We start from the raw sequence: 26,798 nt of genomic DNA on the forward strand, positions 1-26,798 counted from the left end.
AAGTTGTTTTTTTTTTTTAAGAGAACGTTCGTTACGATGTTAAAAACCAATCATGACGCGTCATTGAGTCACGTGTCGCACAGCAGCTGAGCACCAAAACAAGTCACTTCCGGGGTTAGCAGTATGCTAACTGATCGTTAAAAATAATGAGTTAAACACGAAACAAATATAAATACAAAAACCTCAGCAGAACCGATAAAGTATCTATTTAATAATTCGTCATTTAAAACAAAGTTAGAAGTCATTTTTGTTTGTTCATAATTTGACTTTTAAAAGTATTTTAAGTAATACGTGGTGTAAACAAGACATTCGCTCTTTATTCTTCCATTAAACCACTTGTTTTAAGTTAATATTCTTTCATAAATGTTCTCAGAATAATGCTAATGAAAATAGTTTCAGTGAATATAAAACAAGCAGGAGTTACCGTTTGTCGTGTAGCAATTTTAATTTACAGAACATTTTCATATGGCATTACATTTAGTGCAAATAATAACACTTCTGATGTACAACTTAGAAATTTACAAAGTGTGTATGTAGATGACAAAATATCAAAATATTAAGTAGGTTTTCTTGATTCGTTCGCTGATCAGACGATGGAGAAGATCTAGTGATTGCAAAACCCCCGACATCTGATGATAAACTAAATGCAGAATTGAGGTAAGATGAGGTGAAATGCTGACCCTCCCCCCCACTACACACACACGCACACACACACGCCGTGTTTCTAAATGCACATCTGGTGGCTGTACAGTAGCAGGACCAGGACTCAAGACCAAGTCCTCCTGGTGCGGTAAGGCATTCTCGGGCGACTTCATCGGGAAGTGTCCGCCTGTAGTGAGACGACTCTTCAGCTCGGAGCCGCACAATGATATCGATGTTTGCCCCCCAAAAAAAAATAAAAATAAAATCGAAAAAAGCCGTTTCAGAATTTGTTGAAAAAACACATTATCCACCGAAGATAGCAAAATAGTTTCTGGAAAAATCCACGCGTCGTTCATAGCAAAAGCTCTTTAAGATCTACCCCACGGCGAGAATTCAAGCGTCTAACAGTCGATTCACATTTGTCTCTGGCGAGCGTCGGTAAACAGGAAACGTGACGGTGGTCCCACAGGAAGCTGCTGTACAACAATCTACAGTAGAAAAGAGTGAAAAGCCCCATGAGACCCCAGCAGAAGGCAAGAGAGAGGAGAGAGGTCCGCCGGCCTCCGAGCGCCTTAGCAGCAGCAGCAGCAAACAATTAAACCCAGAAAGTGAATCATTAGAAATGTACAAAACAATTTACAAAAAAAAAAAAAGCAGAGAGAACTTTACACACAAACCAGCGACTGTTCACACATTTGAGAATACTGATGATGGAGCCGCTGGAGGATTCTTCATGACGTGATGGCGGGGTTTTTTTTGTTTTGTTTTTTTAAAATCAGCTGTGATTGTCCGCAAAGCGCAGAGAAAGACGAAAATAGAAAGTAGTCGTTTGTTTACTCCACATTCTTCAGAAGAGGATGGGCTTCCCCGCCGTCTTGTCCTGGACGTAGGAGGTGAAGCGCTTGAGGAACTTGGGATATTCTCTCTTGGCCACGGCTCGCAGGACGGACGCCGGAGCCCAGCCGCCGGGATTCACTGCACAGAGAGAGAGAGACGTCATCGACCCGCCACTGGTCAAACCTGTACGACTCTAATGTCACAGCCGTGTTACGTCACCGTGAACTTATACCTCAAATATTCCATTGTTTACATGTCAAACCTGAACACGCTCTTTGTTCGTCACCAAAACAAATGTCAGCCATTGAAACTCTTAAAGCCTCTTTTTTTTTTTTTTTTTTAAATCGTGTTTGCTCGTAATTCGCCACGTGCTGCTTGACCCGCTACTGTGTTGATGGCTTCAGTCGTGACGCTGCCGCGACCTTTGACACCGTTGCGTAAAGACGTCCAAGAGGTAAGAACTCACCATTGGCCACGTAAGTGATTTTACACAGGATGTTGTCTCTGCTGATCTCTTTGTCGCCCTCTGGTGGACTGACCAGAGTCTGGCAGATCAGGCCGACGTTGATCTTCGCACGGACGCAGCGGTTGGTGGGCTGGAGACACAAACGACACGTTACAGAGCGAATATCTTGGACGGAAAATAAAAAAGGCATTTCATCAAAAAGAAAAATCCAATAACATGCGTGTAGTCCATTTAGTGTTGGGCCTCATAAAGTTGTTTCATTAATTAAAATAAATATCGCAGAAAAAGGATGAAATCCTGTAAATAAAAATGAATCAATAACAAATAAAATACTTAATATACAACATTATTAACATAAATAAAGGAATATGCGAGTTAAAGAAAATATAAATGCAAAAAACAAAGAAAAAATCAAAATAATCAGGTAAAAATAAATGTAAAAATGTTCATCAGAAATGTTATCAGTAAATCTAAAGGAAATTTGAGTTTACCTCAGTAGTAAAGAAACCTTTAAAGTTCATTATATTATAAAAAAAAAGTTAAATAAAATAATTGTAATACAAATGTTAACCATTTACAGCTGGACCGTTTATAATCCCAACAGAAATACAACAAAAAAACTAAAATAAAACAGTTCAAAAATGGAATCTCACCGCTGCGTTGTCGTGGTCGACGGAGAAGTTGCAGACCAGCCACGTGTCCGGGTCGTTCTCGTTGGTGGCCAGGATCTTACGGATGGCCGACAGGTAGAGGACGTCTCTCTGGGAAGCCGGCCACACTCTCTGCGGCACAGACGGGGTGGTTGAGCAAGATTCCCCGGGGGTCGTCGTGGAAGAATCTCGGGGTTACCTTGTGCGTCTGATACACGATGACGGCGTTGTCCGACAGCGTCTCCACGAGGTTGAAGTTCTCGATGGTAGCTAAAGGATCATATTCCCGTCAGAACGAGTCCGAGCGTCAACACCCGAGAGGGGGGTCACACTTACTCTCCCAGTCCATCCGCACCGACGTGTCCCAGAAGTAGTGGCAGACCTCGTGACCCGTCACACCTTTGACCGAGTGCGTGGCTTTGAGCGGGTCCAGCACGATGCCGTTCTCCTCCACCTCCCTCCGGTACACCTGAGAGGCCGAGGTAAGTAAGGCGTGGTTCTGTACCGTCACAACCTCGATCGAAAACAAGTCTGAGGATCCTCACCTTCATCTCTCCCTCCTCGATCACCAGCTGCCAGTTAGCGTCGCCGCCCACGTCCTGGAGCGAGTAGGTCATGTGGTTCTGGACCATGTCCTCCACCTGAGGGTGAGACAGACCTGTGAGTCTACGGTTCTGATCGGCAGCTTCAGTGACAAGAGAGCGACTCATGGGAGGAGCGTCACACCAGAGACGAAGACAAACACTGCAGTAACAAGTCGGTCCACATCGTACCTGAGCGCTGAATCTGTGAATGTCGTCGGAGGCACTGACTAGCTCCATGGAGGAGAGGGAGGAGGAAAAGCTACGGGTCTGAAGGCCACCAGGAAACCAGAGAAGCACCAAAGCAGAAGAAGGTAGAAGACAATCATCAGCCGGGTTACCACAATGATCCCAACAGTTGGCAGAGGAGCAGCGGACAGAAAGACGGACGAGGAACTATTGAGAGACGTCTTTTTTACCTTTGCTGCGAAACGATGAGTGCCGATGGAGGAGTAGACGTCTCCTGGAGGAGCTGGAGTCAGCCGAGGTATCCTGGCCTTCTCCGACTGGATCCACATGGAAAATAGAACCAGATGGATCTTAGGTCATGTTCGACAGTGACGTCAAATATATTGATTTAATCATTTATTCTACCGTAGAGCGTAAACTCCCATGATGCCTTTCTACTCAGTTCTCCATTTAATGATGGCTAATGGGTCACTAATGCTCACTATTTGGTGCGTGGGGGTAAAAAAACAAAAAAACAAAAAAACGAGGGACAAGTGTATTTCCATCTCGTCATCACATATAATAATAATCATATTTTTGTTTTAATTTTCTGCTGTTTTTTGTCATGTTGTCTCATTTTCTCAAATAACCAGAACACAAACAGTACCACCTTCAGAAATCAACTTGTATATGATTCTAAATATGTCTTGAAAGTTAATTGAAGTTCAGACCCAAAGAAAACGTTGAATAAATAAATAAATACAGGAAATAAACATGGCTTGGAGAAAGAATTTTGAATAAAAAAAACAGACGTTTTGTAATATTAATATTGAATTGTAAAAAATAAAAAACAGCAAATGTCAGCCTTGTAACTTTTGATTAGCTTACATTTTTAATTTACAATTTTACCATCATCCTCATCCTCATGACTCACCTGCTCCTCTATTTTATCTTGTCTGTCCAGTGCAGCCTCCACAGCGTCAAAGAACTCGTCCTCGTTGATCAAACTGTTCGGCCCCTCCTGAGTAACGAGGGAAAAACAACAACAACATTCAATTAAAGGTGAAAAAACTAAACAAAATTTAAAGTTCTTGCCTCATAGTCCGGCCCTCCGTAGTGGGACTTCTTCTTGAGTTCGTTCATGGCCGACTTGTACGCGTCCTCCACCCTCCTCCTCTTCTCCAGCTCCTGCACACACAGAACAGTGACGTCAGTTGGACCACGTTTGCCATTCTAGTATCTTAAATTGTTTTCCAAACATCCCGAACTGGCTTCATTCTTAAGAGCCGCTAATCCAACTAAAGTACGTTCCGACCCGAGAGACCCATCATCACATTACGTGCTGCGAACCCAAAGACCGGAGTCCAGGAAGTCATTTTATGAGTCTGTGCAACACTTTCAATCAGACAGAAACTAATTCATTAGTCAGCGTCTCTTGTGTCATGAGTGAAGGAAGAGAATAGTTGTAATGCCACTGAACAAACACACAACACCCTTCCCAGACTAGGTTGGACTGTAATTGTTTAGGATAGATAAAGGATGAACTAGACGTCTAAACCTTTAAGAAACAGACCACACCTCCGTATGGTTACAGATTAGTGGATGAAAACTGATGTGTGAGATTAATATGATAATTACCGAGTAAATTCTGAGATGAATCAGATCATGATAATTATCTCTGTTTGAATGTGGAATATCTAAATATAGAAGCATTTTAAGCTTGAATTCTGAATCTTATATAAATGTTTTGGCCTGTGTTACTCTTCAGAGAATCATACATTTGTTCTTTTTACTATGACTTTTAAGAAAAAACAACTCTAAGTTCCCAAACTTGACTCGTGACCAGGGCTTGTCACCCGTCAAAATAAGGGCTGTGACACGGATCAGCTCGAGTAATGAGATCCTCCATGATAGTGCTGAGGAAACCGTATTCCCAAACTTAATATGATTCCGTTTCCATTTTTACTCCCAGTGTGAGCTTTTGTTTACGAGCTTGAAAAATCTCATTTCAAGCGGATATATTTAGAATATAACAAGTATCAGAAGTAAAATATAAAACATTCGATTAAATTTCATTTTTGTAGTTTTCATTGTATTCATGATCAATAATTAATAAAGATACACAAATAAAAAATAGATAAATGACTGTATGGGAAACCCTGCATCGTCTCATTCACAGGATTGTAACAGCATGAGGATTAAGATCAGCTGATCTCACAGTTTGTTTTACAAATACAAGTTAACAATACTATACACTTGTCACAGGACAATTCCTCTTCTTAACAAGTGGGAGAAATCCACACATTTTCTTTTAAACTTGCACTGGATCAGCAGCGTCAAAAGACCTCAATAAGTTATTATTCATTCATTGTTCATTTCCAAGTATAACAGGTTTAAGTAACTTATTTTTTAGGACCGTCTTTTCTCTTTCATCCTTATTATTGACTGTGTTTAGTATTATTTGGATATTGTAGAATACATTTTATATCACATTTAAATGTTATTCCATAGTCCATTTAGGATTCAAGTTAAATATATACATATTAATTTCACAGTCATTGTTCATTTCACAGCCCCATGAAGAATGTTTTTCTAGAGCAGCCAGTGATGCAAAGATGTCTGACGCTGCCATCTTCTGTCGGTTGATCAAGTTGCTTCAACGTCGACTTCAGACAGAAAGTTTCGAGCTTAATGTCTTCCATGTTTCAAGGGTCAGACCCATAACACAACTTTACTACCCTCTTTTTAAGAGCACCCAGGGTTTGACCTAATGTTAGCACGACAGACGATGAAAGAAAAACAAGAAACATCTGATAAGAAAGTTAATATATCAAAGGAATACAAGTTGAGTGGAGGAGAAACAAAAAGGCTCAGAGTCACTTTCATCATTCAAACAGGTTCTTCTTCATCTCTCATCCCCACCAGGCAAACACACATATTAAAGAGAAACTCCAACTCTTTCACAACACCCGGCTCAAATTGTACTTTCCAGAATACTAGGCAGAGCAAGTGTGGCCTCTTGTTGACACAGCGAGAGCAAATACAACACAAGAATATCTTCAGCGTCAAAAGAATGTATCGACGCTCGAACATGTTTCCTTGAAACTAAAGCCCGGCGTCTTGACGTCAAGACCGGAGACCTTACTGTAAAGAAGACGCTGCACGTCTGTAGAGGAATCCATCGCTGCGACTGGCACTTCTGCGCCTTCGACTTCCCGTGGTGAGACTTCCACAAACTCAGCCTGTGCGTCGTCATTCTCTTAATTTTAGTCCGAAAAGGATATTCTCTCCGTCTGAGCGTTACTGCGTCTCGGTCGCTCTCCGACACATCGGCGGCTAAATCCCACAGGTGAGACAAGTTTTGTTTCGGCTTAGCAGCTCCGCGCACTGACAGCACTTCCTCTGGGCTGCTGAGGGTTTTAGGGTTGGGCGAGCAGGCATTCACAAGCAGGAAGAAAGAAAAAAAAAAAAAGAGAGAACAGGTTTGGCGACAGGAGGAGATGCCTGCACACAGACAGAGAGCGCTCTGAGGCAATCAGCCGGTTGTCAACGACTTGTCTCACTCCACCGTGTGAGCTCAGAGTGAGACAGGTCATTAACTTCGTTTGACTTTAATTGTGACTTAACAAAAAAAAACCTTGTTCCTAACCCTCCTGCTCTTGTGTGGATTAGTGCTGAGCAAATGCTGCAAGGTAAACAGAATAAAGCCTGAGGAAGCAAACAACCGAGGATTTAAAGACAGTCAAATCTAGGAGTGCTGGTGCGGGCGCCATTTAAATCTCACCCAACCCGTTTTGTATCTGAATAAATGCAGCAGCTAAGAGGCGTCGCCGCCCCGATATTCCATTTCAAAACCAGCGACGGAGAGAGAACCCGGATCGTCACGTCTGCTCCGTACCTTGTCGATTCTCTTCTGCCAGCTGTCCTCGCGCTTCACCATCAGCTCGATGCAGTGGGACAACGTGGACAGGATTCCGGCGGTGGTGGCCTTGAAGGTGATGGCCTCTCCCTTGAAGTCGATCCCGTTCATGCCTTTGGGACTGGCGGGGGGGAACACTGGTGGACCCGGGGGAAAAAAAAACTTGGTCAAGTGATGAATAAAAAAAAAAAAAATAGGAGCTTGTGATCCGAGAGACTCACGTTTCTCCTTACTGCCGTTGTTGTTGTGGTTACATTCTCCGTCCGTCCTTGAAGTGGACGGAAACTCGTCTTCGTCTTCCTCCACTGCAGAGAAAAACATTCTCAATAACCGATTTTATGCAAGTTAATCATAAACACCTTGAGATTTTTACAAGCCTTACCCTGGAAAAGCTCTCAACAAATATAAATTACTTCCTTACTTACAACTCTTCAGTGTTCCAGGACATTAGATCAGATCTGTGACCCTGGTCTAGAAAGGCGCTATATAAATAGAGATTATTATTATTATTATTATCTAAAATACTTTAATAATCTCTCTTTAGATCACCCTTGGTAGATTATGTCTCAAATTCACAGCAGACAATAGAAGGTACAGAAAGCATAAGAACAAAGACAAAGTGCAAAGAGACAAGAAAGCGCAATATAAAGAGCATAGATCAAAGAACACAAAGATCTTAAAAGGATAAAAGGATTAACATAGAACACATTAAGGGGGATCATTTCCTGCATCAATATGTTCAGCCAAAAGGCCAATAACCAGTATGTGTACAACGCTACAGTTAGAGGTGTCAGAAAATATCTAAACACTTAAATATAGTGATGGCGAGATGAAGCCTCATGAACCACTGGAGCCTCCCAGCCGAGTAGTTCATCTTTGGAGCAAAGCCTCGTGAGGCTTCATGTGCACTACCATGCCATCATGTGGTGAATTAGGAGCATGGCATATTTTGTGCGCAAATGACTGATAATAAAAAAAATGTGCTCGACTAACTTGTTTGTTGAAAAACCTATTCATTTTTATAAAAAAAAAAAAGAAGAGTTTTCAACAGTGATTGGCGTCAGTCTGTTTCTTTTTTAAAAGAGGTCTCGAACGTCATCACTACGTCACCAACACACACCTCGATACACGCTTCATGAAAATCTTCCTGGATTACTTGACACAGACGGACACAACACTACTTAAATATTAATTTTCTTTTCCCGAGATACTGATTTTTTTATCTATATTTATCCTGCTATTATTCACAACCTTTGCTAATTTTTGTGTTGCAATTAAACCTCTGGCCACTAGATAGCAGCAGTCATTATATTCTCTGCACCAAAAGAACAGTGAAATTCTGTGAGATCCTAGCGGTGACTGAGGACGAGAGGATACAGCAACACCCGAGTCAAGTACTACAAACATATCCTTGATCCTACAGTATCATTATACATATCAAAATATCCTATCGTTGCCCCTGTATTGATATACGTTTTAAATCAGTCTTGTCTTTATTAGCAACCGTTGAGCTTTTATTTTGAAAAAAGAAAACAATGCTTGTTGTGTTTCCCTTTTAATTTCCTTTAATCTCACCTTTATCTCTGTGGAACTCATCTTTGGAGACACCGTCAGCACAGGAGTCAAAGTATTTCTGCAGGGTGTCCACTTGTCTGCACAGAATGTCCCGAAACGTCTCCATTTCCGCCAGTTTCTCGCACAACCTGTGACCCTTCTGAGGCGAGACAAGCAATGTTGTTTTTACGTCCTGCCTGACAGTCTTGTAGGAGGGTTTTTTTGTACCTTGAAGGAGGAAGTGGAGGTGGCTGACAAGGCACTGGCTGCGGAGGTGAGGGACAACATGGAACCATGACGTCTCAGACTGGTCTCAGATCCATAACCAGACTCTGCCTGCAAACGGCAAAGTAAAATAAAAAGAGTGAGACAACGGCGACTTTCAAGACCTGAAACGGGTCAACTTGAGGAATTTAAAAAGGAAAGCCGGGAGGGATATAAAACACGAGGGAGCAGTGAAAGCATTAAATGAAATCTATTATCCGTCTGCAGGAGAATAAAAGAAAAGTGAAGATCAATGTGCCAGAGCTGAGTAATGCTGAGCTGGACCACAGCGAGACCTGCACCTACACAAACAGTCTGCTGAGAGACGCACAGGATGACAAATAGACTGTTGCGCCCACTGAAGATGAGCAAGCCTTGTAGAAAAAAAAGGATAAAATATAAAAGACATTGAATACATTTTGATGGTTGATGGATCTGTTGCATTTTAAAAATGAAAATGTTTCTGGCGCCCTCAGTGTCTGAAGAGTGTAGCAACAATATTTAACTGATATCCATACATTTGTTTAAAAACAATGTAAAAGACTCAGTCAGTTATCAGTTTTGGCTGCTTGTTAGGTTAAACATGCATCATTATGAAAACATTGTCCACTGCTGTACAGCAGTTTGCTGGTCACATGACACCCACATAAAGTTGCGACAACGTAGCAAAGAATTGTTTAAATATTAGAGTTCTACTGAACGAGTCAGGACTTTCCAAATTTAAAAAAAATTGCAGATGTAAAAGGTAATTACCAGTTTAATGCAGAAAATATGAAATACAAATGGCCAAATAAAGTTACATAATGTTGCTTTAAGAGCTCCGTGTTTCGACGACACTTTCTCAAATTACAATTAAACCCAATGTTTGCATTATATCCGACATCAACAACAACAAATCATCAAGAATCCTCTGTTCTATATGAACCAGTTCGTCAAAAGTCTGTAGTACTAATGGGAAGTTCAGAGCGGCAGGATACATTTTTACATTTTATTATCATGAATGATTTAAGATGCAACAATATTTAAATACAATCAAAATATTAAACCCATAACCGAAGTGTTTTAGTTACATTTTATTTCTTATTAAACTAACAGAATATATTAATATGAAATTCATTATCAACATATTATTAACATGATCAACATATTTCCAACTATCGGAAAAATACAACTCAAATCAATGCTAAAGAAATGTTAAAAAAGTTGGTCAAAACAGGGAAAATGTACAAAAAACAATCACAAGTTGCTTTTTCAAATATCTTTGCAAGATATCCCTAAAACATAAATAACAATGTGAAACGGCTTCTTTTTCTTAGTATATTTCTTTCACAAAAGTTCCCTAACCCATGAATCTAAGGAGAAAAGGAATTAATTCAGCTTCTGTAGAGAAGCAAGAAGGCGCGAGGATGGAGCTCAGGATTGAATGACAAAGGTGACAATAAGCAAGCAGCATGCCAGCGTGAAGGCGTCCCACCCTTCTGCCATCCCAGCAGCCAAAGCAGAGCAAGACACTGCTGCAGTCCTGTCGGTTCGTTGGCCCCAACATGTCCCAGATGATCCCCCAACTCTCATGAAAGGCTTAAATCCGACACTTCCTGGACACACCTCACTTCGAGACTATGGGCAGAAGAGGACGCGGACGAGGGAAGCATTAAAAAAACTACGGCTCGTCCCGAGCACATCTAGTACAAGCCAGCAACAATAAAAAGGATGAAAGCAATTCGATCTGCAGCGACCAGGAGAAGATGCGGACTCTGAATGCCCCCGGAAGCAGGTCTTAGCCCAGAGGAGGACTCGGGGGTTAGCTTTGGTTTAGCTCATCCGTTCGTCTCCGAGAAACACTTAAAGCCACTTGCAGACGCACACATGACGCGCAAGACCCTCACAACCTGCCCAGCCATAGGTCCAGAATCCATGACGGCTCAAGCAACGGAGTGAGTGCAGCCTGAGCTGGAATTCATTAGCTGAGGAACAAATGAGAAATATCAAAAGAGTGGGCGAGTGAACAGCCTACACTCCATTATGACAGACAGAAAAGGGAGGCGGAGAATTAGGAGCAACATTTAAGTGCTTGTTCTGCTCCACACGAGCCTCCTCTCATCATCCCTTATTCTGATTTAATAAGAGCACTAGGGTAGATTGATTCCCCTCTGTTGCTGTGCAGCGGCGTCAGCAGCCAGCTTCATGTAACCGCCGGAGAGAACCCCCCCCCCCCCCCCAAAAAAAGAAAACACAACACCCCTCTGAGCTTGACCGGTGGAACAGTCTGTGGCATGATCCAGAGTTTTTGCGTGCCCCTGCTGATTTCCGTTGCTGTGAGAACAAGCGATTTTAGAAAATGCATTATTCAAGAGGCGCACTTAAAAGTCCCCGCACTTAGCATGAATTCGCACATCACCGACAAACCCACACAACAACACCAGAGTGTGAAAACAATAACATGTTATGAAACCATCACAAAAGGTGTTCATTTTGAAGAGCTTCGGGAGAATTTTGTTTAACCACAGAGGTCCAGCTTAACATTACCACAGCAGGATTAATATTATTATGTTTCAACCGTCACTATGGAGTCCCTTATATTAACGTTTATTACTAAATAATGTATATATTTACTAAAAATGAAGCATTCACAAACCCCTGCAGAATCTCTTCAGATTATAGACGTAATGCTTCAAAAACGTAATGTAAAATCATAAAACTACACAAACAGTAATATAAATTATGCATTTTAGCTGCTATTGCTAGGATAGTATTTTCTGTAAAAAACTAAAACAAAAAACATAACGAAAGACGAAGGTGCATTGAATTGTGACTGGATGCAATGCTTTGTTCATCCGCTAGGGAGCGGCAGAGATATACAGCAATGGTGGACGTGTTCCGTTAATAAACGTAATAAATAGAAAGAACAAGCGCAAAGACAAAGTGCAAATATAAAGAGCATAGATCAAAGACAAAACCCCCCAAAGAACTTGATACAAAAGTCAATATAAAATACATAATCCGAGTTATAAATTCTAATGGCACAAGGAATGAATACATCATAAAATAATACATTATTCTTATCAACAAACTTTTATATTAAAGCCCTTAAATTATTTGTTTACGTTTTTCTAGTTGTAAAATGTACATCTACACGTAAAGTTTATCATGTCTGGAAATGATCACATATAATTAACAACAACATATAAATAAAATTAAGCACTTTTTCCCCAAATTTAACAGTGCAACAAGTTAAGTCACTGAGTTGAATATACTTTCATTATTTTAAAGATTAGAACTTAAGTCCCATAAATCTAAAGTCAAACACCAAACATACTCCATTTTGTATATTTTAAAGATTAGAACTTAAGTCCTGTAAATCTAAAGTCAAACACCAAACATACTCTATGTTATGATCCTGCGGGATCAATAAAGTTTTACCTTATGTTAACATAAAACTGAGGTCATTTTCATGTCAAGAAAATAGAGAATTTTGTCCGATAAAAGATTATTCATCGGACAGAAGTCAGAACTAAATAATTAAATAATCAGAAAAAAAGCAAAAGTCCTTGTCCAAGATTTATTTTTAAAAGGCAATTGTGGTCGTTTCCTAACATGACTTAAATGTCTGCAGGGGTTACTGCAGGGAAGAAAGCCTAAAATACTCTCAACCTGCCGCTAATAGGTTTGAGAGCTGCCACCACTGCACTGGAACGACATCTCAACATCCAGAGAGCAGCAAATACATTCTAAGCCGTGGCCTAAATAATCGCATTAAATGCAACAAGGTGCTATATGTTGCATTTGTATAACACAAGGACAGAAAATTAAATGATTTAAAGCGATGCAGCTTCATGGTTTTAGCTTGAATATGTAATATTTCTGTGGCTAAACAATAAGTCTTAAATTAATATTTTAATATGTACATTCAACACACATACATTTCCAGGCTTGTCGTTTTTTAAACAAGTGGATCATAATGTTCAACGAGGTCTGCTGCAGTCACGCGGAAGTATTAGCGGTTAAGTCAGCTCAGACCATGAACTCCAGGGGAACTAGTCGATGAAAGAAAACACTCACACACAGCTACACTCGACACACACTCTGGACCCTTGACGTCACGGCTCCACGTGGGACGGACTTTAGACTCAAGCCGTCCTTAAGAACCACCGTGGACGGTTCTAATCTCACTGTTATGAAGTATGATGACAGAGAGAGAAGAGAAAATGACTTATTCCAAAACACTTCTTTCAGTCTTCCATGACGCACATTTACCACAAATTGAAGAACGCACTTGAACGTGACCAAAAAGACCATCATAATTGATTTATGCACATTTTTTCTACACTTTAAAAGGCACAAATGCACTGAAGTTCAACTCTGTGTGTGACGATAGATCAACATATTTGTTTAGATGTTCTGTCAAAACAAAAACTAGCTTAGCCTTTAATCTAGATAAATGTTCTTTGCAAGAAGCACCTGAGAGCGCTGTGATCACTAGTTCATATGGACTTAAGCAAAAATATCCAGAGTTTGTTACGATGTCTGTAAAGTATCGCATAGAATTAACACTTAATAATAAGAGTTTGTTATGAAATCCGTCCTCTCTGCGTGTCATGGATCGTCGGGTTTCTGATCAACTAAGCAGATTTGAGTTTCCGTGCTCCGGCTCAAAAACGACAACAAAAAAAATCACTATTGCTGAATCAGATAACAGTGACGTCACAAACTGATCCAACAATGGCAGCTCAAGTAAACGCGTCAGTCTGCTGTCGCTGAAAACACAACCATAGACGATAAGGTTCCAAACTAAACAACACGAATACAAGTCAGTTTTACTTCATGAATAAACAACCTAACAAAGGAAAAAAAAGATCTTTCATCAGTAGTTTCAGGAGGTGAAAACAAGTTAAGTTCAAATGAGAGTGTTTCAGAGCCAAGTGTGTGTGTGTGTGTGTGTGTGTGTGAGAGCCTTTGTATGTTCCAGAAGCCATGACCCAATAGAAGAGTAAATGGAACGTGAACATGTTCCCAAAGCCGAAGATTTCTCTCGAAGATAATATTAACTTCTGCATATTTATTTCCCGCATCATGTCCAGTGACTTGCAGGAAGCTCCTTCAGTAATGAAGTGCAGTGAAAGAAAAACGAGGAGGCAGAGAAGCATCTTCTGTCTGCAGGCACAATCACAGTCCGGTGACCAGCGGGCTGAACAGAACACTTGTGCTGTGACCTTATGACTTCGACAGTAGTCAGCTGCTCGGTCGTGTGATAAACAACACATTCTGATAGTGACATTCGGTTACAAATCTCAGTACCGTGTATTTGGGAGTGGGCAGCTGCCTGGGGTCTGATAACAGGGAATCCCCCCCCACCATCGACCCCACCTTGGCTCAAGATTCCTCACATTCCCTGGGTGAAGGAATGAGCCAGTGATCATTCATGTGGATCCTGGTCCGGACACACCCATATCAAGAACAGAACAGATAACTGTGTGCTCCACGGAACACGCTGGCCTCAGTTTCAACCTAAACAGCAGACATATGGGAATGATGCGGCAATAAGATCCGTAAAACCCTTCAGTCAAAGTGGTTTAGCACAGCTTGGGTACATCTGGGTCTAACCTTTAACAACCTAGTACATAATACGTTTTGTACAATAAAGAGGAACAGACTGTTCACAACAAAAGTGACAAGAAAATCATCTAAAGGATCAATTCAGCATCTTCTACCCATCTTGTTCCCATCAGTCACCCTTCCCACCAAAAAAAAACTGAGCCCTAACACAGCCTGAAAGACTCACGCTAACATTTTCCACTTAAAACTTGCAACAACACTTACATTTTAAACAACATGGACAGGTTTGGTTTGTTACATCGGGGGTCCCCGACACTTTTCTGCACCGTGGACCAGTTTAATGTCGGCAATATATTAACAGACTAACCTTCTGATAAAAACAGTAAAAATAAAACAATATGGCTTCCAAAGAACAATTTCAAAGGGCAACTAATGTTTAACCGTCTCTTAAGGGTGGTCAAACAATCGAGGTTCGTCACCGCACGTCATAAATCCTTAAAGTCTCCATCTCCAAGGGACTCGTTGAATAAACAAAACGGGGTGTGATTACAGCTGGCTGGAGGAGAGGAAGACCATTATTACATCATAATGGACAACACTCTCGTAACCTCTCATTCGCTGAGACAGGGGGAAACTTTATAAAGTAATAAGTTCAATACGTGGTCATGATGAGAGACTTACTGCATCTTGGAGAGGAAGACTTCAATGTTTGAAACATGTGATTGAATCAGGAGAATTTGGTTTTTACATTAGTTTCCTTTTATGTGCATGAAAAGTCTCACCATGATGCTGAATCAGCAGTTCTCTGCAACATGGTTATTTTACCTAGATTACAGGTTTATTATTTGAGTAAGACTCACTAAAACAAACATCTTTATATGTCAAGATTCACAGGCTAATGCAATTTCAGAGAAACTATGCCCTTCTTTCTAAATAAAACACTTTTCATACAATAATAATCAACACAACAGAAATATATCAATGATTAACAAATGCTTCACTGACTTGCATGACCCACAACCAATAAGTGTCCATCAACATCTGCACCATCACAAGCAATGCACATTGAAACCATCTTACAACACCTTCTTACAGTCCACTACATGTCTTATTATTAATGCAAACAACGTTATGTGTTCAAATTAAATTGACACATTTAGAAAGAAAAAAAAAAAAAAAAAAGGACTCACCTTATGCAGCTCGATGGACTCGATCCACTGGAGTCTGTGCTCAGGATCCTCGGCTCGCAGGTACCAAACACTGTCGTTCACACTGATGTCGAAACGACACTCGTCGAATTCATGAGGCTGAGAGAGAGAGGGAGAGGGGGGGGGGGGGGGGGGCAGCGTTAACTGAGAGAACACATCGTCTTCTTCTAACTAATATCTTGAGTCTGTGTGCAGCAGAGAAAACTCTTGAGTTGTGTTGAGACACAAGCGAGTGTCTCGACGGTGACACACATGGATTCCATCAGGCAATGGAAAGTTTCTGCTCAATTGTAAATAAAGAACTCTAATTGGATTCTGCTGTCGAGCGTCTTGGGTCACACATCCAAACAAACGTTTTTTTTTTTTTTTATAAAAAGTACTGCCTCCGCCTTTGATTTACACCAGAACCAGAACACTTGGGGCCCGATCAAACTATTTGACTCCCCCGCACTACAATGCACCCCACCCAACACGTGCACGAGGAATTTCACCATTTCCTCCAAGACCCCCACACTTATCTGTGAGGTGATCTGCTCCGCAAAGATAGAAAAAAATAAAAATTACACAGTCGAGTCCGTGTTCCTGTATTTCCCCTTCACGGCGGCTAATCTGCGGATGTCAGCTGACTTAACCTCCTGTAGCGTGCGTTTCATTACGTTTGCCCGATGACACTCATGTGCTGTTGAGCTTCAAAAACAAGGTTTTTTCAGCGACAGCCCCTCCTAAGAAGAAGAGATAACTCTATCAAAAACTTGGATGAAGCAATGCCTGCGCTTCCACTTTACAGTGCAATTTCTTGTTGGAAAAATCCAGTCTACCAAAGCAGGCTTTATCAGACACGGTCAATAAATTTCTGCTTTACAATCAACTTTATACCTCCTTTAATCCGCCTGTAACATTCCTTTTTTTTCCCCCATTGAGCTAGCACTGCGGTATTTTCTGTCCTTTGTGCCTCTTCAGCTCAGAGACAAATCTCCACGTTTGTGAGTCGCATCACTACATATGAAACGTGAGTCAAAAACGGAGTTAATGCAGTTTTATATTAATTTAGGACAATCTAGACAATCAAACTAAATCGATAAATTAGAAAAAAAAAAACACCTTGTGTACGATTGCAAGCATGATTTCGAAAGGTGTCTTGCACAAAAATACATCGTTGCCTGGTACCAGGTATGGAAAACGATGTTCTCTTTGAGTAAACACTTTCCCATGTTGCCCAAAGCAAAAGCCTCTTTCCAAAGTTGCTACATTAACTGAGTTGAAGTAGAATACGCCGCTTTTTTAGTTCCTCTATTGTGATGAGTCAATCTGTTTTGTTTTTTTAAAAGAAAAAGAAAAGTTATTAGATATTTGAAACTAACATGACATGTTACTTATGTGTTCACAATCACATTTTTAAGAATTATGATTTTTTTTTTTTTTTTTTTAAAGAAAATGTATATAAAAACCAAATAATTTCAAGACTTTAAAAGGATCCATTAGAACCCTGCGAACAGCACCTGTGTAGCAACATTCTTTGACTGGCAGTGACGCCTAAACTATAATCTTCATCAGAGGGTGTCAAGTGAAACTTTCAAATGTCCGGAAAAAAAACAAAAAAACACGAGGGAATGTAGTGTACAATAGGGAATGTTGTGTGACAAAAGATGCGATAACATGTAAATGAAACTGAGAAATCAGGAAGCAAATCCACTGATTCAGAGACAGGAAGGTTTAACATCAGCAAAAAAATCTTGACTCCACAACTTGACACGAAATGATCCCGACAAGAGATTGTTATTAATTTTCAGCGAGGAGTTACGCAACACAAGCATCCGCACTAGAATCGATTTACTCAGGGGGGAAATATGTGACAAAGGGGTGTGATTTCAGCTTATCAGCGCCGAGGGAATAAAAAAAAAAAAAGACGTCAACACCACACAGTCAGAGCTTCATTTTCCACCCGAGGAACCAGCCTATCAAAGCAACTTGTGCAATTATTACCGACAGACAAAACAATGAGTCTGTGCTTCAGCGGCTACCGGAGTTAACGCGCCGCGGTCTGCTGAGCTGCAGGTTTCATCACACCTGAGACGTGAGCCAAATAACCAGTTAATGTTTAACTCTTTATCCAACTTCTGCCAGCGCAAAAGAATAAGCAGGAGTCCCTGAAGGACTGCGGCATGAGGCTGAGAAAGCAAAGCGAGTCCAGAGTAACGTACTCACCATGATAACAGCCTTGCTGAGGCACAAAGACCCCCTGCAGCCGTACTCCCGCTCATCCTCCGACTTGTAGTAGCTCAACGTGTTGTTCTTCAGCACCACCCACCGGTCCTGCCATCCGTGGATGTAATTCGTCCACTGGAAGAGAGAAGAGTTTGGGTAAAAATGACTGCAAGAAACATGTTCTTAATCGTGCAAAAATAATGAGGTAAGGTAAGGTAGAACTTTATCGAAGTTGTTTTTTTCCAATAGCCACAGCAAATACAGCAATTTTTCATAAAAAAAATAAATCAAAATAAAATAAGAACAACAACAAAGAGAAATAAAGAGAAAGAACAAGATGATACAATCTAAATATAAAGATAAAGATAAAGAACATAGATCAAAGAAAAATAACAAAGACTAAAGTAGATCAGAACATCACGATACTTTTACTCCACTCCTGCCCCCGAACTCAGAATTGTACAATTGAATAGCCCGAGGAATGAATGAGTCCCTGAGTCTATTTGTTTTGCAATCGTGCACTCATTCTGCTTCTCTGCTGAGTTTTATCTGCTTTAATCTGCACTTTTAATGAAGAACGAAAAACAAAAATAGGGATCATTAATCTGTTGATACAAGCAACTTTTTTTTTTTTTTTAATCGAGATCAAAGTCACGTGACAGATTATGCTTTATGTCTCGTGGTTGGTGCTGTGTCTCTACAAAAGATAACATAGTAAAACCTTGTTGTTGTTGTTCCTGGGAGATCACTAGAGCAACAGATCTTGGAACGAAATAGCAAAGCTACGACACAAAACCATTAAAGCATTATTATGGACATCAGAGTAGTCAAAGAAAAAATCATGTTGCAACATTTTTGGGGTGTAAAACTTAAGTTTAATACTAGATAATATAATTTAGTTTATTACTAGAGAAAATGTCTAGAAACTGGTGATTCAATAATGACTGATCCTGATAAAAGATACACTTTAAAATAAAATACACTTAAGCATGAGCCCAACAATAACAAGAGTTGGAGGGTCTACCTTGCTCAGGATCCCCCCGAGCTCCACATGCTGCCCGGATTCCGGATCCACATCCTCGTCTGATCCAGACGACGAGCTCTTCTCTGACATTTAAATCCAAAAGTGCGACGATACAACCGCAGTAAGACAACGATGCTAACGCGCCACAGACCCCACTGGACCCCGGTGGTTCGATCGAGTCCCTCTCGAGAGTCAGCAGAAGGATCTCCTGGTAGACTTCCCCTCCTGGTCTTTGCATGCGAGTCTCTCAACTTCTCGCTTTTTTTTGCGGGCTTTGTTTTGAACCTGACGTCGAATGCCAATGAGAGCAGCTAGTTAGCGTTAGCTGTCAAACGACGCAACTAGCGATGTTAACTTGTGACTTGAGGACTCGAGGACGAGCGACGAGGGAGAGCTGCGAGCGACGAGGGAGTCTACGAGGGCTGGAGACGAGCTTCGTGTCAAAGTTCTGCTGCAGCTTGAAGACGCCACTGACGAGGAGCTGCGTTTAGTTCCGCTGTTGGGTTAGCGGTAGCTGGTGTTAGCTTGTCAATCATGTCGGGGGAGGGCGGAGCTACCAGAGTCAAGTTGACAGTCGTGATGCAAGATTAAGCCGAACTACACTGCCTCTGCCTTTAAAGTAAAAGCATATAGTTGTTTTGTTTACCTTCAAAATGGTGACCATAAGCGCATCGTTTGCGTTATATAAAGGTTTTAAGTCTGTTCAAACTTCTGATGGAAACCCATAAGCTTAAAAACGCACAACCGGTATATTACAAAAGTCATCAGCTTTTACTTTGAAAATAAACCGGAATTATTTTACTTCATGTACATTTCTTTGCAGAAAATACGATTGGATTACGATCACCAAATTATTTGACAACACATATATAATTGTATTTTTTTTTTTACACATCACTTTTATCTTCCGATTATTGCATGTATTTTTGCATAATAATTAATTAATAAATTAGTTATATTTTTGTATAATACTTAATTAATAAACAAGTTATGTTTAAAAGCAATTCCTCTATGATATGATATGATAGCAGAAAAAAATATTTTGGAATATTTAAAACCGACCACTTGAACAGCATAAAGTCATGAAGATATTTAACGAGGGTTTACTCCAGAGACTCCTTAGTCCTGTAATAGAATAGAATAGAATAGAATAGAATAGAATAGAATAGAATGTCTTTATTGTCTAAGAACATGAAATTCTGTTTTGCGTCTCTGCGCCACTGGCAGGAAACAATACAAGGCACAATGTAAAAAAAATACACTTATAATTAAACTTAAAAGTAAATTAAAACAAAAACGAGTAAATAAGATGGACATCATTAATTAAATAAATAAACAACATCACATATTAGTTAATACATTATAAATAAATGAAATAGGAATACAAATACATAACAAACAAAATACCATTTATTGACAATTGAGATTTTCTTGGGATTGACTGGTGATCTGTCCAGAGTGCCACCCTCGTTTGTCCCTGTGTAGCTGGGAGAGGCTCTATCAGAGGAGTGAGTAATATATTCATAAAATGATTCCTACCCATCACAGGTCAGGTAAGGAAGTAGAAAGTAATAAATGAATATCATATACTAATAAAAGGCGACTCAAATAGTATCGGGCCATACTTTAAACAACTTTTAAAAGGTAATAATTATTAGTTTACATCGTCACATTTTATTATTCATATATTGTTATAGTTAACGTGGATTTACATGTTTTATTCTGTCAGATAAAAGATTGTTTTAAAATTAAACTACATTTTTTTTTTTTACTACATGTCGTCTGCAATAAACATTCCGACCCTACAGAGGGCGCTACTGGTCACTAGATCTGCTTGAAGTCCCGCCTTTACTTACTGTATACGGAAGTGCTCAGACAGACAATACTGAAACAGAAATACTAGTCGAAAGTTAATGAAAGGCCGATAAAACACCTTTATTTAAAGCGATATTAAGAATTACGGTTTTCATAATGGATAATATTAATTTAAATACGTTTCAAGAGTACGTTTTAAAATATAATTAGCCAAATTAAACCAGCATAAATTTAATAATTTGGAGTCGGAACCTTCCTTCCAGATGGAGAATTCAACGGTGTCAAAGAAAGATGCTGGTTTTCTATCCAGAATGGCTCTTAATGACAACAAGGCTGGGATGGAGGGTCTGGACAGGGACAGGATCAACAAGATCATCATGGAGTCGTCTAAGGTCGATATAAATGAGATTAAAACTCCCTACCCTACAGTCTAGTTCCCATCAAAGATCATTCTTCCTGCTAATGCATCAACCCAAGAGGATAGAACTTAAATGAAGCTTTATATCTCTGCAGTGTACCTTTTAGAATCCAAGTGTCCAGCCATGTGTGAAATAGAAGTACTGACGCTGTTCATCATTATCAACCATGTCACCTTGTCCTCGCAGGGCTCCAGGTTTTATGAGAATGAGATGAAGAGAGAGCTGCAGGTGAACCAGCGGATCGAGAAGATGATGTCACAAAAAGCACAAATCACAGAACATCAGTTAAAAAAAGCACAACTTCAGGTAAACATTAATATTTTAAGAAAACCCTTTTATTTTGGTCACATATTTTTATTTAAATATAAATGTTATTTTCAATGGAATCAATATCTGTCCTTCTGTGTGTTATTAGGTGGAGAGGATGGTCACCGAGCTTGAAATCAGACGCGATCTAAGTCGTGTTATTGTGCACGTGGACATGGATGCTTTTTATGCTGCAGTGGAAATGAGAGACCTTCCTGAACTGAAGGATAAGCCAATGGCTGTTGGATCAATGAGTATGCTGGTAAACTCTTCGTTCCAAATGTGTTGTGTCTATAACTATTTGAGCTGGTTAAATAATACTAATACAAATAATTTAGAAAGTGGTGAAAGAATAAACATGTTTCACACATTGAAGAAGCGTTAATTGTTTATTTAGATGGAGTTTGTAATTATTTATAACAGCTAGAAAAAAAGTTTTTTGAAATAGTTTTTTTATGTTGGGAAATAAACACATTTAATCAGAGTTTTATAATGACAATTGAATCAATCAGCTTTGATACCTTTTTTTTCAGTCAACATCTAACTACCATGCCAGGAAATTTGGTGTCCGGGCCGCTATGCCCGGTTTCATTGCAAAAAAACTGTGCCCTGACTTAGTCATTGTTCCGACCAACTTCGACAAATACCGGGCTGTGAGCCATGAGGTGAGAGCTGATAAAATTAAAAAAAACATTAGTTGTGTTGACAAATGATTTATAAATATGTTTTTCTTGAACAGATTCGGGAGATATTTGCAGACTATGACCCCCATTTTCAGCCAATGAGTCTTGATGAGGCTTACCTGGACTTTACAGACCACCTGGAGAAAAGGAAGAACTTGCCAGAGTCATGTCGAACACACGGCTTCAACTCCAGCTCTTTTCCCACAGGCAAGAAATTATTATATTGAATATATAAATGATTTTCAAAGGCCATTTGTGAAAACCAGTAACTCTACCCTGGACGTAATGCTCTACATTGATTCCAATCAACCTTTTATTTCAGAGGATAAGCAGCCTGACGCCCCGCAGAAGTCGGAATCAGAGGCTGAATGCATCTCTCCTCTTCTTTTCGACGACAGCCCGAATTCTGGTCCATCACTACAAGGCTCTCAAGAGATCAGTCCGGCTCTTTGCAATGTTGAAGTGTTTGGCACTTCTCTAGAGGAGGCTGTTCGAGAAATGCGCTTCCGCATTGAGCAGAAAACACAGCTGACAGCGAGTGCAGGTGAAATAAATATGAAGATCGAAGCCATATTAATACTAAGTAACAAATAAGTCACATTAAGTATTTTGCTGCAAGATAACAATCCACAACAATGCATTAATATATGTAGTACTATGTTTGACCTTTTACTTATTAACCTTTGACCTTCACATTGCCCCAATGAAAAAGAAGAAAAGTTTGATCTCTGAGACTATTCGTTGTGCAGATGTTTAAGCAGCTGTTTCACTTTACCCAGGCATCGCTCCAAACATGATGCTGGCCAAGGTGTGCAGCGACAAGAACAAGCCGAACGGCCAATACAGGCTCTCACCCAGCAGAGAGACGGTCATGGACTTCATCCAGAACCTCCCAGTTCGCAAAGTAAAGCAATCTTTGTTCAAACGTAAACGTTATGGACGAGTAATCGTAAACTGGGCGACAGTATATCAGCTCTTGATGATGTGCCTCAGGAAGATAAAACATGTGATTTAGAACTTGTGTGTTAATTATCTGACGACTGAAATGTTGAACCAGGTTTCAGGCATCGGGAAGGTGAGTGAGAAGATGCTGAACGCGTTGGGCGTCAATACCTGCTTTCACCTTGGCCAGCAGATGGCGATGTTGTCTCTGTTTTTCTCCGAGACAGCCTGGCATCATTTCTTGCACATCTCACTGGGTTTGGGATCCACGCACATTGTGAGGTGAAACAAACTTCGGCGTAAAAAGATCAAATAATATCTGTTCTTATTATGACGTGTGTTCACTCTGCCTTTCACAGACACGAGGAGAGGAAAAGCATGAGCACAGAGAAGTATGTTTAGTTCTTATGGTGCATGAACGTTTTATCTCAAGGCTCAAATCTTTGCAGGACATTCAGGGAACTGAGCTGCGCTGGTGAGCAGATGACTTTGTGCAAGGAAATATGTCAGGACTTGGCAGAGGACATGAAGAAGGAAGAGCTGAAGGTAATGAGTTTAGGCTGACATTTATTTGGGATCTTGTTTCTTGTTCATCAAAGCTTGTATTTGTATAATAATAATTTTAACTGTATAAACCTGTAAAGGGAACTTGTGTGTGTAAATATTTATCAGGACCATCTGAATATTATATGGTTGAATATACTATTTCAGATCTTGAAACGTTGTTGTTTGTTAAGCAATGAATAATTTCATTACATTTTTTTTTATTTTTCTAAAAGGTAATTTATATTTAAATAATTAAATATTTATATTGAATTGAAAAGGCTACGAATAAAAGAATATTTAATTAAAAAAACATGAATTATTGAAAATAGGATCTTAAAAGTCTAAATCAATCAAATCAATTAAAAAATGTAAGCATTTTCTAATTCAAATAAATAACCTTTCAACCTTATTTATACAAATTATTGAATTTAATTTATCAATAAAGTAATTCAATAATTAAAAAATAAACAATTTCAATAAAAAAGGAAAATTTGATTATTAAACATTTTTTTAACATGTTAAATAAAAAATGTTTAAAATCCTGACCAAGGTCAAAATAATTTTGACCAGTCCCACATTTCCAGAACTTTAATTTAGTTAAATGAGAGTTTGTTTGTTTGTTCTTTGTATTTTTACTAAAATAAATCAAAAAGGGCTGTATGGTTTTGCTCAACTATGACCTCCTGCTTGGGCTGTGTTTTGGCTCTTGATAATTCCTGGAAATAGAAGACCTGTAATTAGATAGAAGCTGAAAACGTTGTGTCTGAAAAGGAGAACATTGCATTTTTGAAAAAGGTTTTGAAGCATCTAAATCTGTCATTTCAATTTCATGCCAGCAGTTTGTTTCTAATTCATTACTTAAAAAAAACAAAAAACAAATTAGACCTTTCAGTAAAGAAATGATTTAATTAAATTCTTAAATAAATGAAAACTAAATAATTTCACTACTACTTTGTTTATTTGAACCTCTTTTAGGGTAAAACTGTGACGCTGAAGCTGAAGAACGTGAACTTCGAGGTGAAGTCTCGGGCGGTGACGCTGGCGTACGGGGTCTCCACTGTGGACGAGATCTTCGCCGTTGCCAAGGATTTACTGAAAATTGAGATAGAAAACGAGAAGCCACAGCCGCTCAGACTGAGACTCATGGGTGAGCAGAAGGTTCAAAGAGATATTATGGAAACAATTGAGTGTAATAATGGTGGTTATTTGTGTGCATTAAGGTGTTCGGGTCTCAAGTTTTATAAGCGGAGATGATAAGAAGTCTCTACAGAAGAGCATCCTTGGCTTCCTGCAGGCTGGAAAGACAACCTCAGCATCGAAGGATTTCCAGCAGAAATCGGAGGAGGAACATCCGATCAATACAGCAGATGAGAAACTACAGCCAATGGAAGAAGTTCCCAGGTGGAGTCAGAAGTCTGTTCATGAAACGAGTGAGGAACCGAGACAATCCTTCTTTCTGAAGGCCCAAGCAAAGAGACTCCAGCTGCGAACATCAAATGGAAGACTGAAGGAGGAGCATGAGGAACTGGAGGCTGCAGCGCCCCCTTCTGAACAAGAGACATTACCCATGTTACCAGAGGAGTCGGAGAGTGACTTCACGAGTCTTAGCAACATTCCTCCTCCCGAGCCTCTCGCATCTACGTCAGACTTCAGCACGTCCAACAGCTTCACCTGCCCGGTGTGCTTCAGCGAGGTGAAGACGATCGATCTGAGCGTCTTCAACACGCACATAGACGAGTGTCTGAGCAACAAGACCAGAGAGCCACCGCTATGTCTGGACTCTGACTCTGACTCGGAGCAGCTAAGATGCGAAGGGACGGAGACGTGCAGGCGAGACGAGGGTCAGGAACAGCCAGAGGAGAATAATTCACCGCAAACCAATGATGACGTGGAGGCTCTGACCTCACGGCGACCTCAGTCGTATAATGGCGTAAGACAAACGCTGATATGTCCGGTGTGCGAGCTGAGCCAGAACACAGATGACCTCGCCATCTTCAACAGTCATGTTGACCTCTGTCTGAACCAGCAAGTGCTGCATGAACTGCGGACGCCGGCCTCAGTGAGTCCGGCGACAAACACCAAACCTGCAGGTGAGAAACAGTGTTGATGACATACGAGGCAGACGATTACCGAACAAGCCCTTTTTTACTGAGTCATGGTAAATATATGCGTCAGACCCATTTGTCATGTTTACATCCACAGAAAAATCCCTGGCTGTCCCACGGCAAGCAAGTAAAGGAAAAACAAAAAGGTGATAAAACTCCTTAATTCATGTGAATATAGATTCATTTTCAGGTCATGCGTTAAAACATCTTTTATTCTTTCACAGACGGGACTCATCTTCCTCAGCTCCTGCCAAAAAAGCTAAAGTTCTGGCTCCTAGCAACACAATTGACAAGTTCTTTAGGTCACGGTAAAAAGAGTTGTAATGTCACTTTGCACAATCATGGACATAAAGCCATATTTAATGATGAGTCATGATAAGAATCATTTGAGCTTCTCAGGTCGATCTTCTACCACATGAATGTTGCTGTTGAATGAATGAAGAATACTATTAGAATATTTATTAAATGCTGTGTAGCAGAATTGTCAATTATTTATAATAATATGTATTTTAATGGTGAAAATCACAATAAACAAACATTCTGCTTGAATAACAACGTTCAACTTTGTGAATACATACAGTAATGTTTTAATTTTCCACGTTAGATTCTAAATGTAAAGATGGTTTGAAGAATACGGTAAATAACTACACAGTGTGTCACATGATCAGTAAAATGTTCCACGGATCACGTTTAACCTCTGTATTTAAATGAAATAAATAGTAAATGTTGGTATTCTTGTGATAGTTTAGGCCTGGTGATGTTATAATCTAAACCTGATCGTCGTTTACTAGCTATGCCGTTTATACAAGGCATCTTTGGTAGCAATGTTGCCAGGTTATTTAGATTTCTGCCGAATTTAGCTTCTATTAAACACGTTAGCTAAGAATATAATATCATTATAGTGTCTTTAT

General features: G+C 39.9%; 2 protein-coding genes across 3 annotated transcripts; one reads left to right on the top strand and one right to left on the bottom strand.

Moving 5' to 3' along the window:
- Positions 1 to 426: 426 nt before the first annotated feature.
- On the bottom strand, positions 427 to 19,590 carry LOC148088075 (ceramide transfer protein-like). 2 transcript variants are annotated; one of them, XM_087794183.1, is made up of 17 exons: positions 19,072 to 19,590; positions 18,048 to 18,182; positions 15,825 to 15,941; positions 9,046 to 9,153; positions 8,839 to 8,977; positions 7,485 to 7,568; positions 7,243 to 7,400; positions 4,440 to 4,532; positions 4,279 to 4,365; positions 3,596 to 3,682; positions 3,369 to 3,446; positions 3,141 to 3,236; positions 2,932 to 3,064; positions 2,795 to 2,865; positions 2,599 to 2,727; positions 1,946 to 2,075; positions 427 to 1,617 (listed from the first exon to the last, which is right to left on the bottom strand). In XM_087794183.1, the coding sequence occupies exons 1-17, from the start codon at positions 19,159 to 19,161 to the stop codon at positions 1,490 to 1,492; spliced, it is 1,863 nt and encodes a 620-aa protein (XP_087650309.1). In that variant the 5' UTR covers positions 19,162 to 19,590; the 3' UTR covers positions 427 to 1,489. The 2 variants fall into 2 exon arrangements, with proteins under 2 accessions (XP_087650309.1, XP_087650319.1); XM_087794193.1 differs by lacking the exon at positions 3,369 to 3,446.
- A 1,345-nt stretch (positions 19,591 to 20,935) lies between these two features.
- polk (polymerase (DNA directed) kappa) lies at positions 20,936 to 26,503 on the top strand. Its single transcript, XM_087794201.1, has 15 exons — positions 20,936 to 21,074; positions 21,150 to 21,278; positions 21,492 to 21,611; positions 21,721 to 21,873; positions 22,145 to 22,276; positions 22,351 to 22,501; positions 22,617 to 22,838; positions 23,074 to 23,198; positions 23,352 to 23,518; positions 23,596 to 23,628; positions 23,686 to 23,782; positions 24,758 to 24,929; positions 25,003 to 25,872; positions 25,985 to 26,033; positions 26,112 to 26,503. Exons 2-15 carry the CDS (start codon positions 21,150 to 21,152, stop codon positions 26,197 to 26,199), a joined length of 2,508 nt encoding a protein of 835 aa, XP_087650327.1. The 5' UTR covers positions 20,936 to 21,074; the 3' UTR covers positions 26,200 to 26,503.
- Positions 26,504 to 26,798: the final 295 nt, after the last annotated feature.

The sequence above is a fragment of the Callionymus lyra genome, chromosome 1, assembly GCF_982586985.1.
Source record: "Callionymus lyra chromosome 1, fCalLyr1.hap1.1, whole genome shotgun sequence".
Classification (NCBI taxonomy): Eukaryota; Metazoa; Chordata; class Actinopteri; order Syngnathiformes; family Callionymidae; genus Callionymus; species Callionymus lyra.

Bases quoted from the DNA above. Each gene is read 5' to 3' on its own strand.
- LOC148088075 (XM_087794183.1), bottom strand. From the start codon at position 19,161: ATGTCAGAGAAGAGCTCGTCGTCTGGATCAGACGAGGATGTGGATCCG. The intron at 3,447-3,595 runs GTAAAAAAGACG...GGTGGCCTTCAG, and splicing joins CTCATCGTTTCGCAGCAAAG to ACCCGTAGCTTTTCCTCCTC. The intron at 2,076-2,598 runs GTGAGATTCCAT...TTGTGTCTCCAG, and splicing joins TCGACCACGACAACGCAGCG to CCCACCAACCGCTGCGTCCG.
- polk (XM_087794201.1), top strand. From the start codon at position 21,150: ATGGAGAATTCAACGGTGTCAAAGAAAGATGCTGGTTTTCTATCCAGA. The intron at 22,277-22,350 runs GTGAGAGCTGAT...TTTCTTGAACAG, and splicing joins ACCGGGCTGTGAGCCATGAG to ATTCGGGAGATATTTGCAGA. The intron at 23,199-23,351 runs GTAAAGCAATCT...ATGTTGAACCAG, and splicing joins AGAACCTCCCAGTTCGCAAA to GTTTCAGGCATCGGGAAGGT.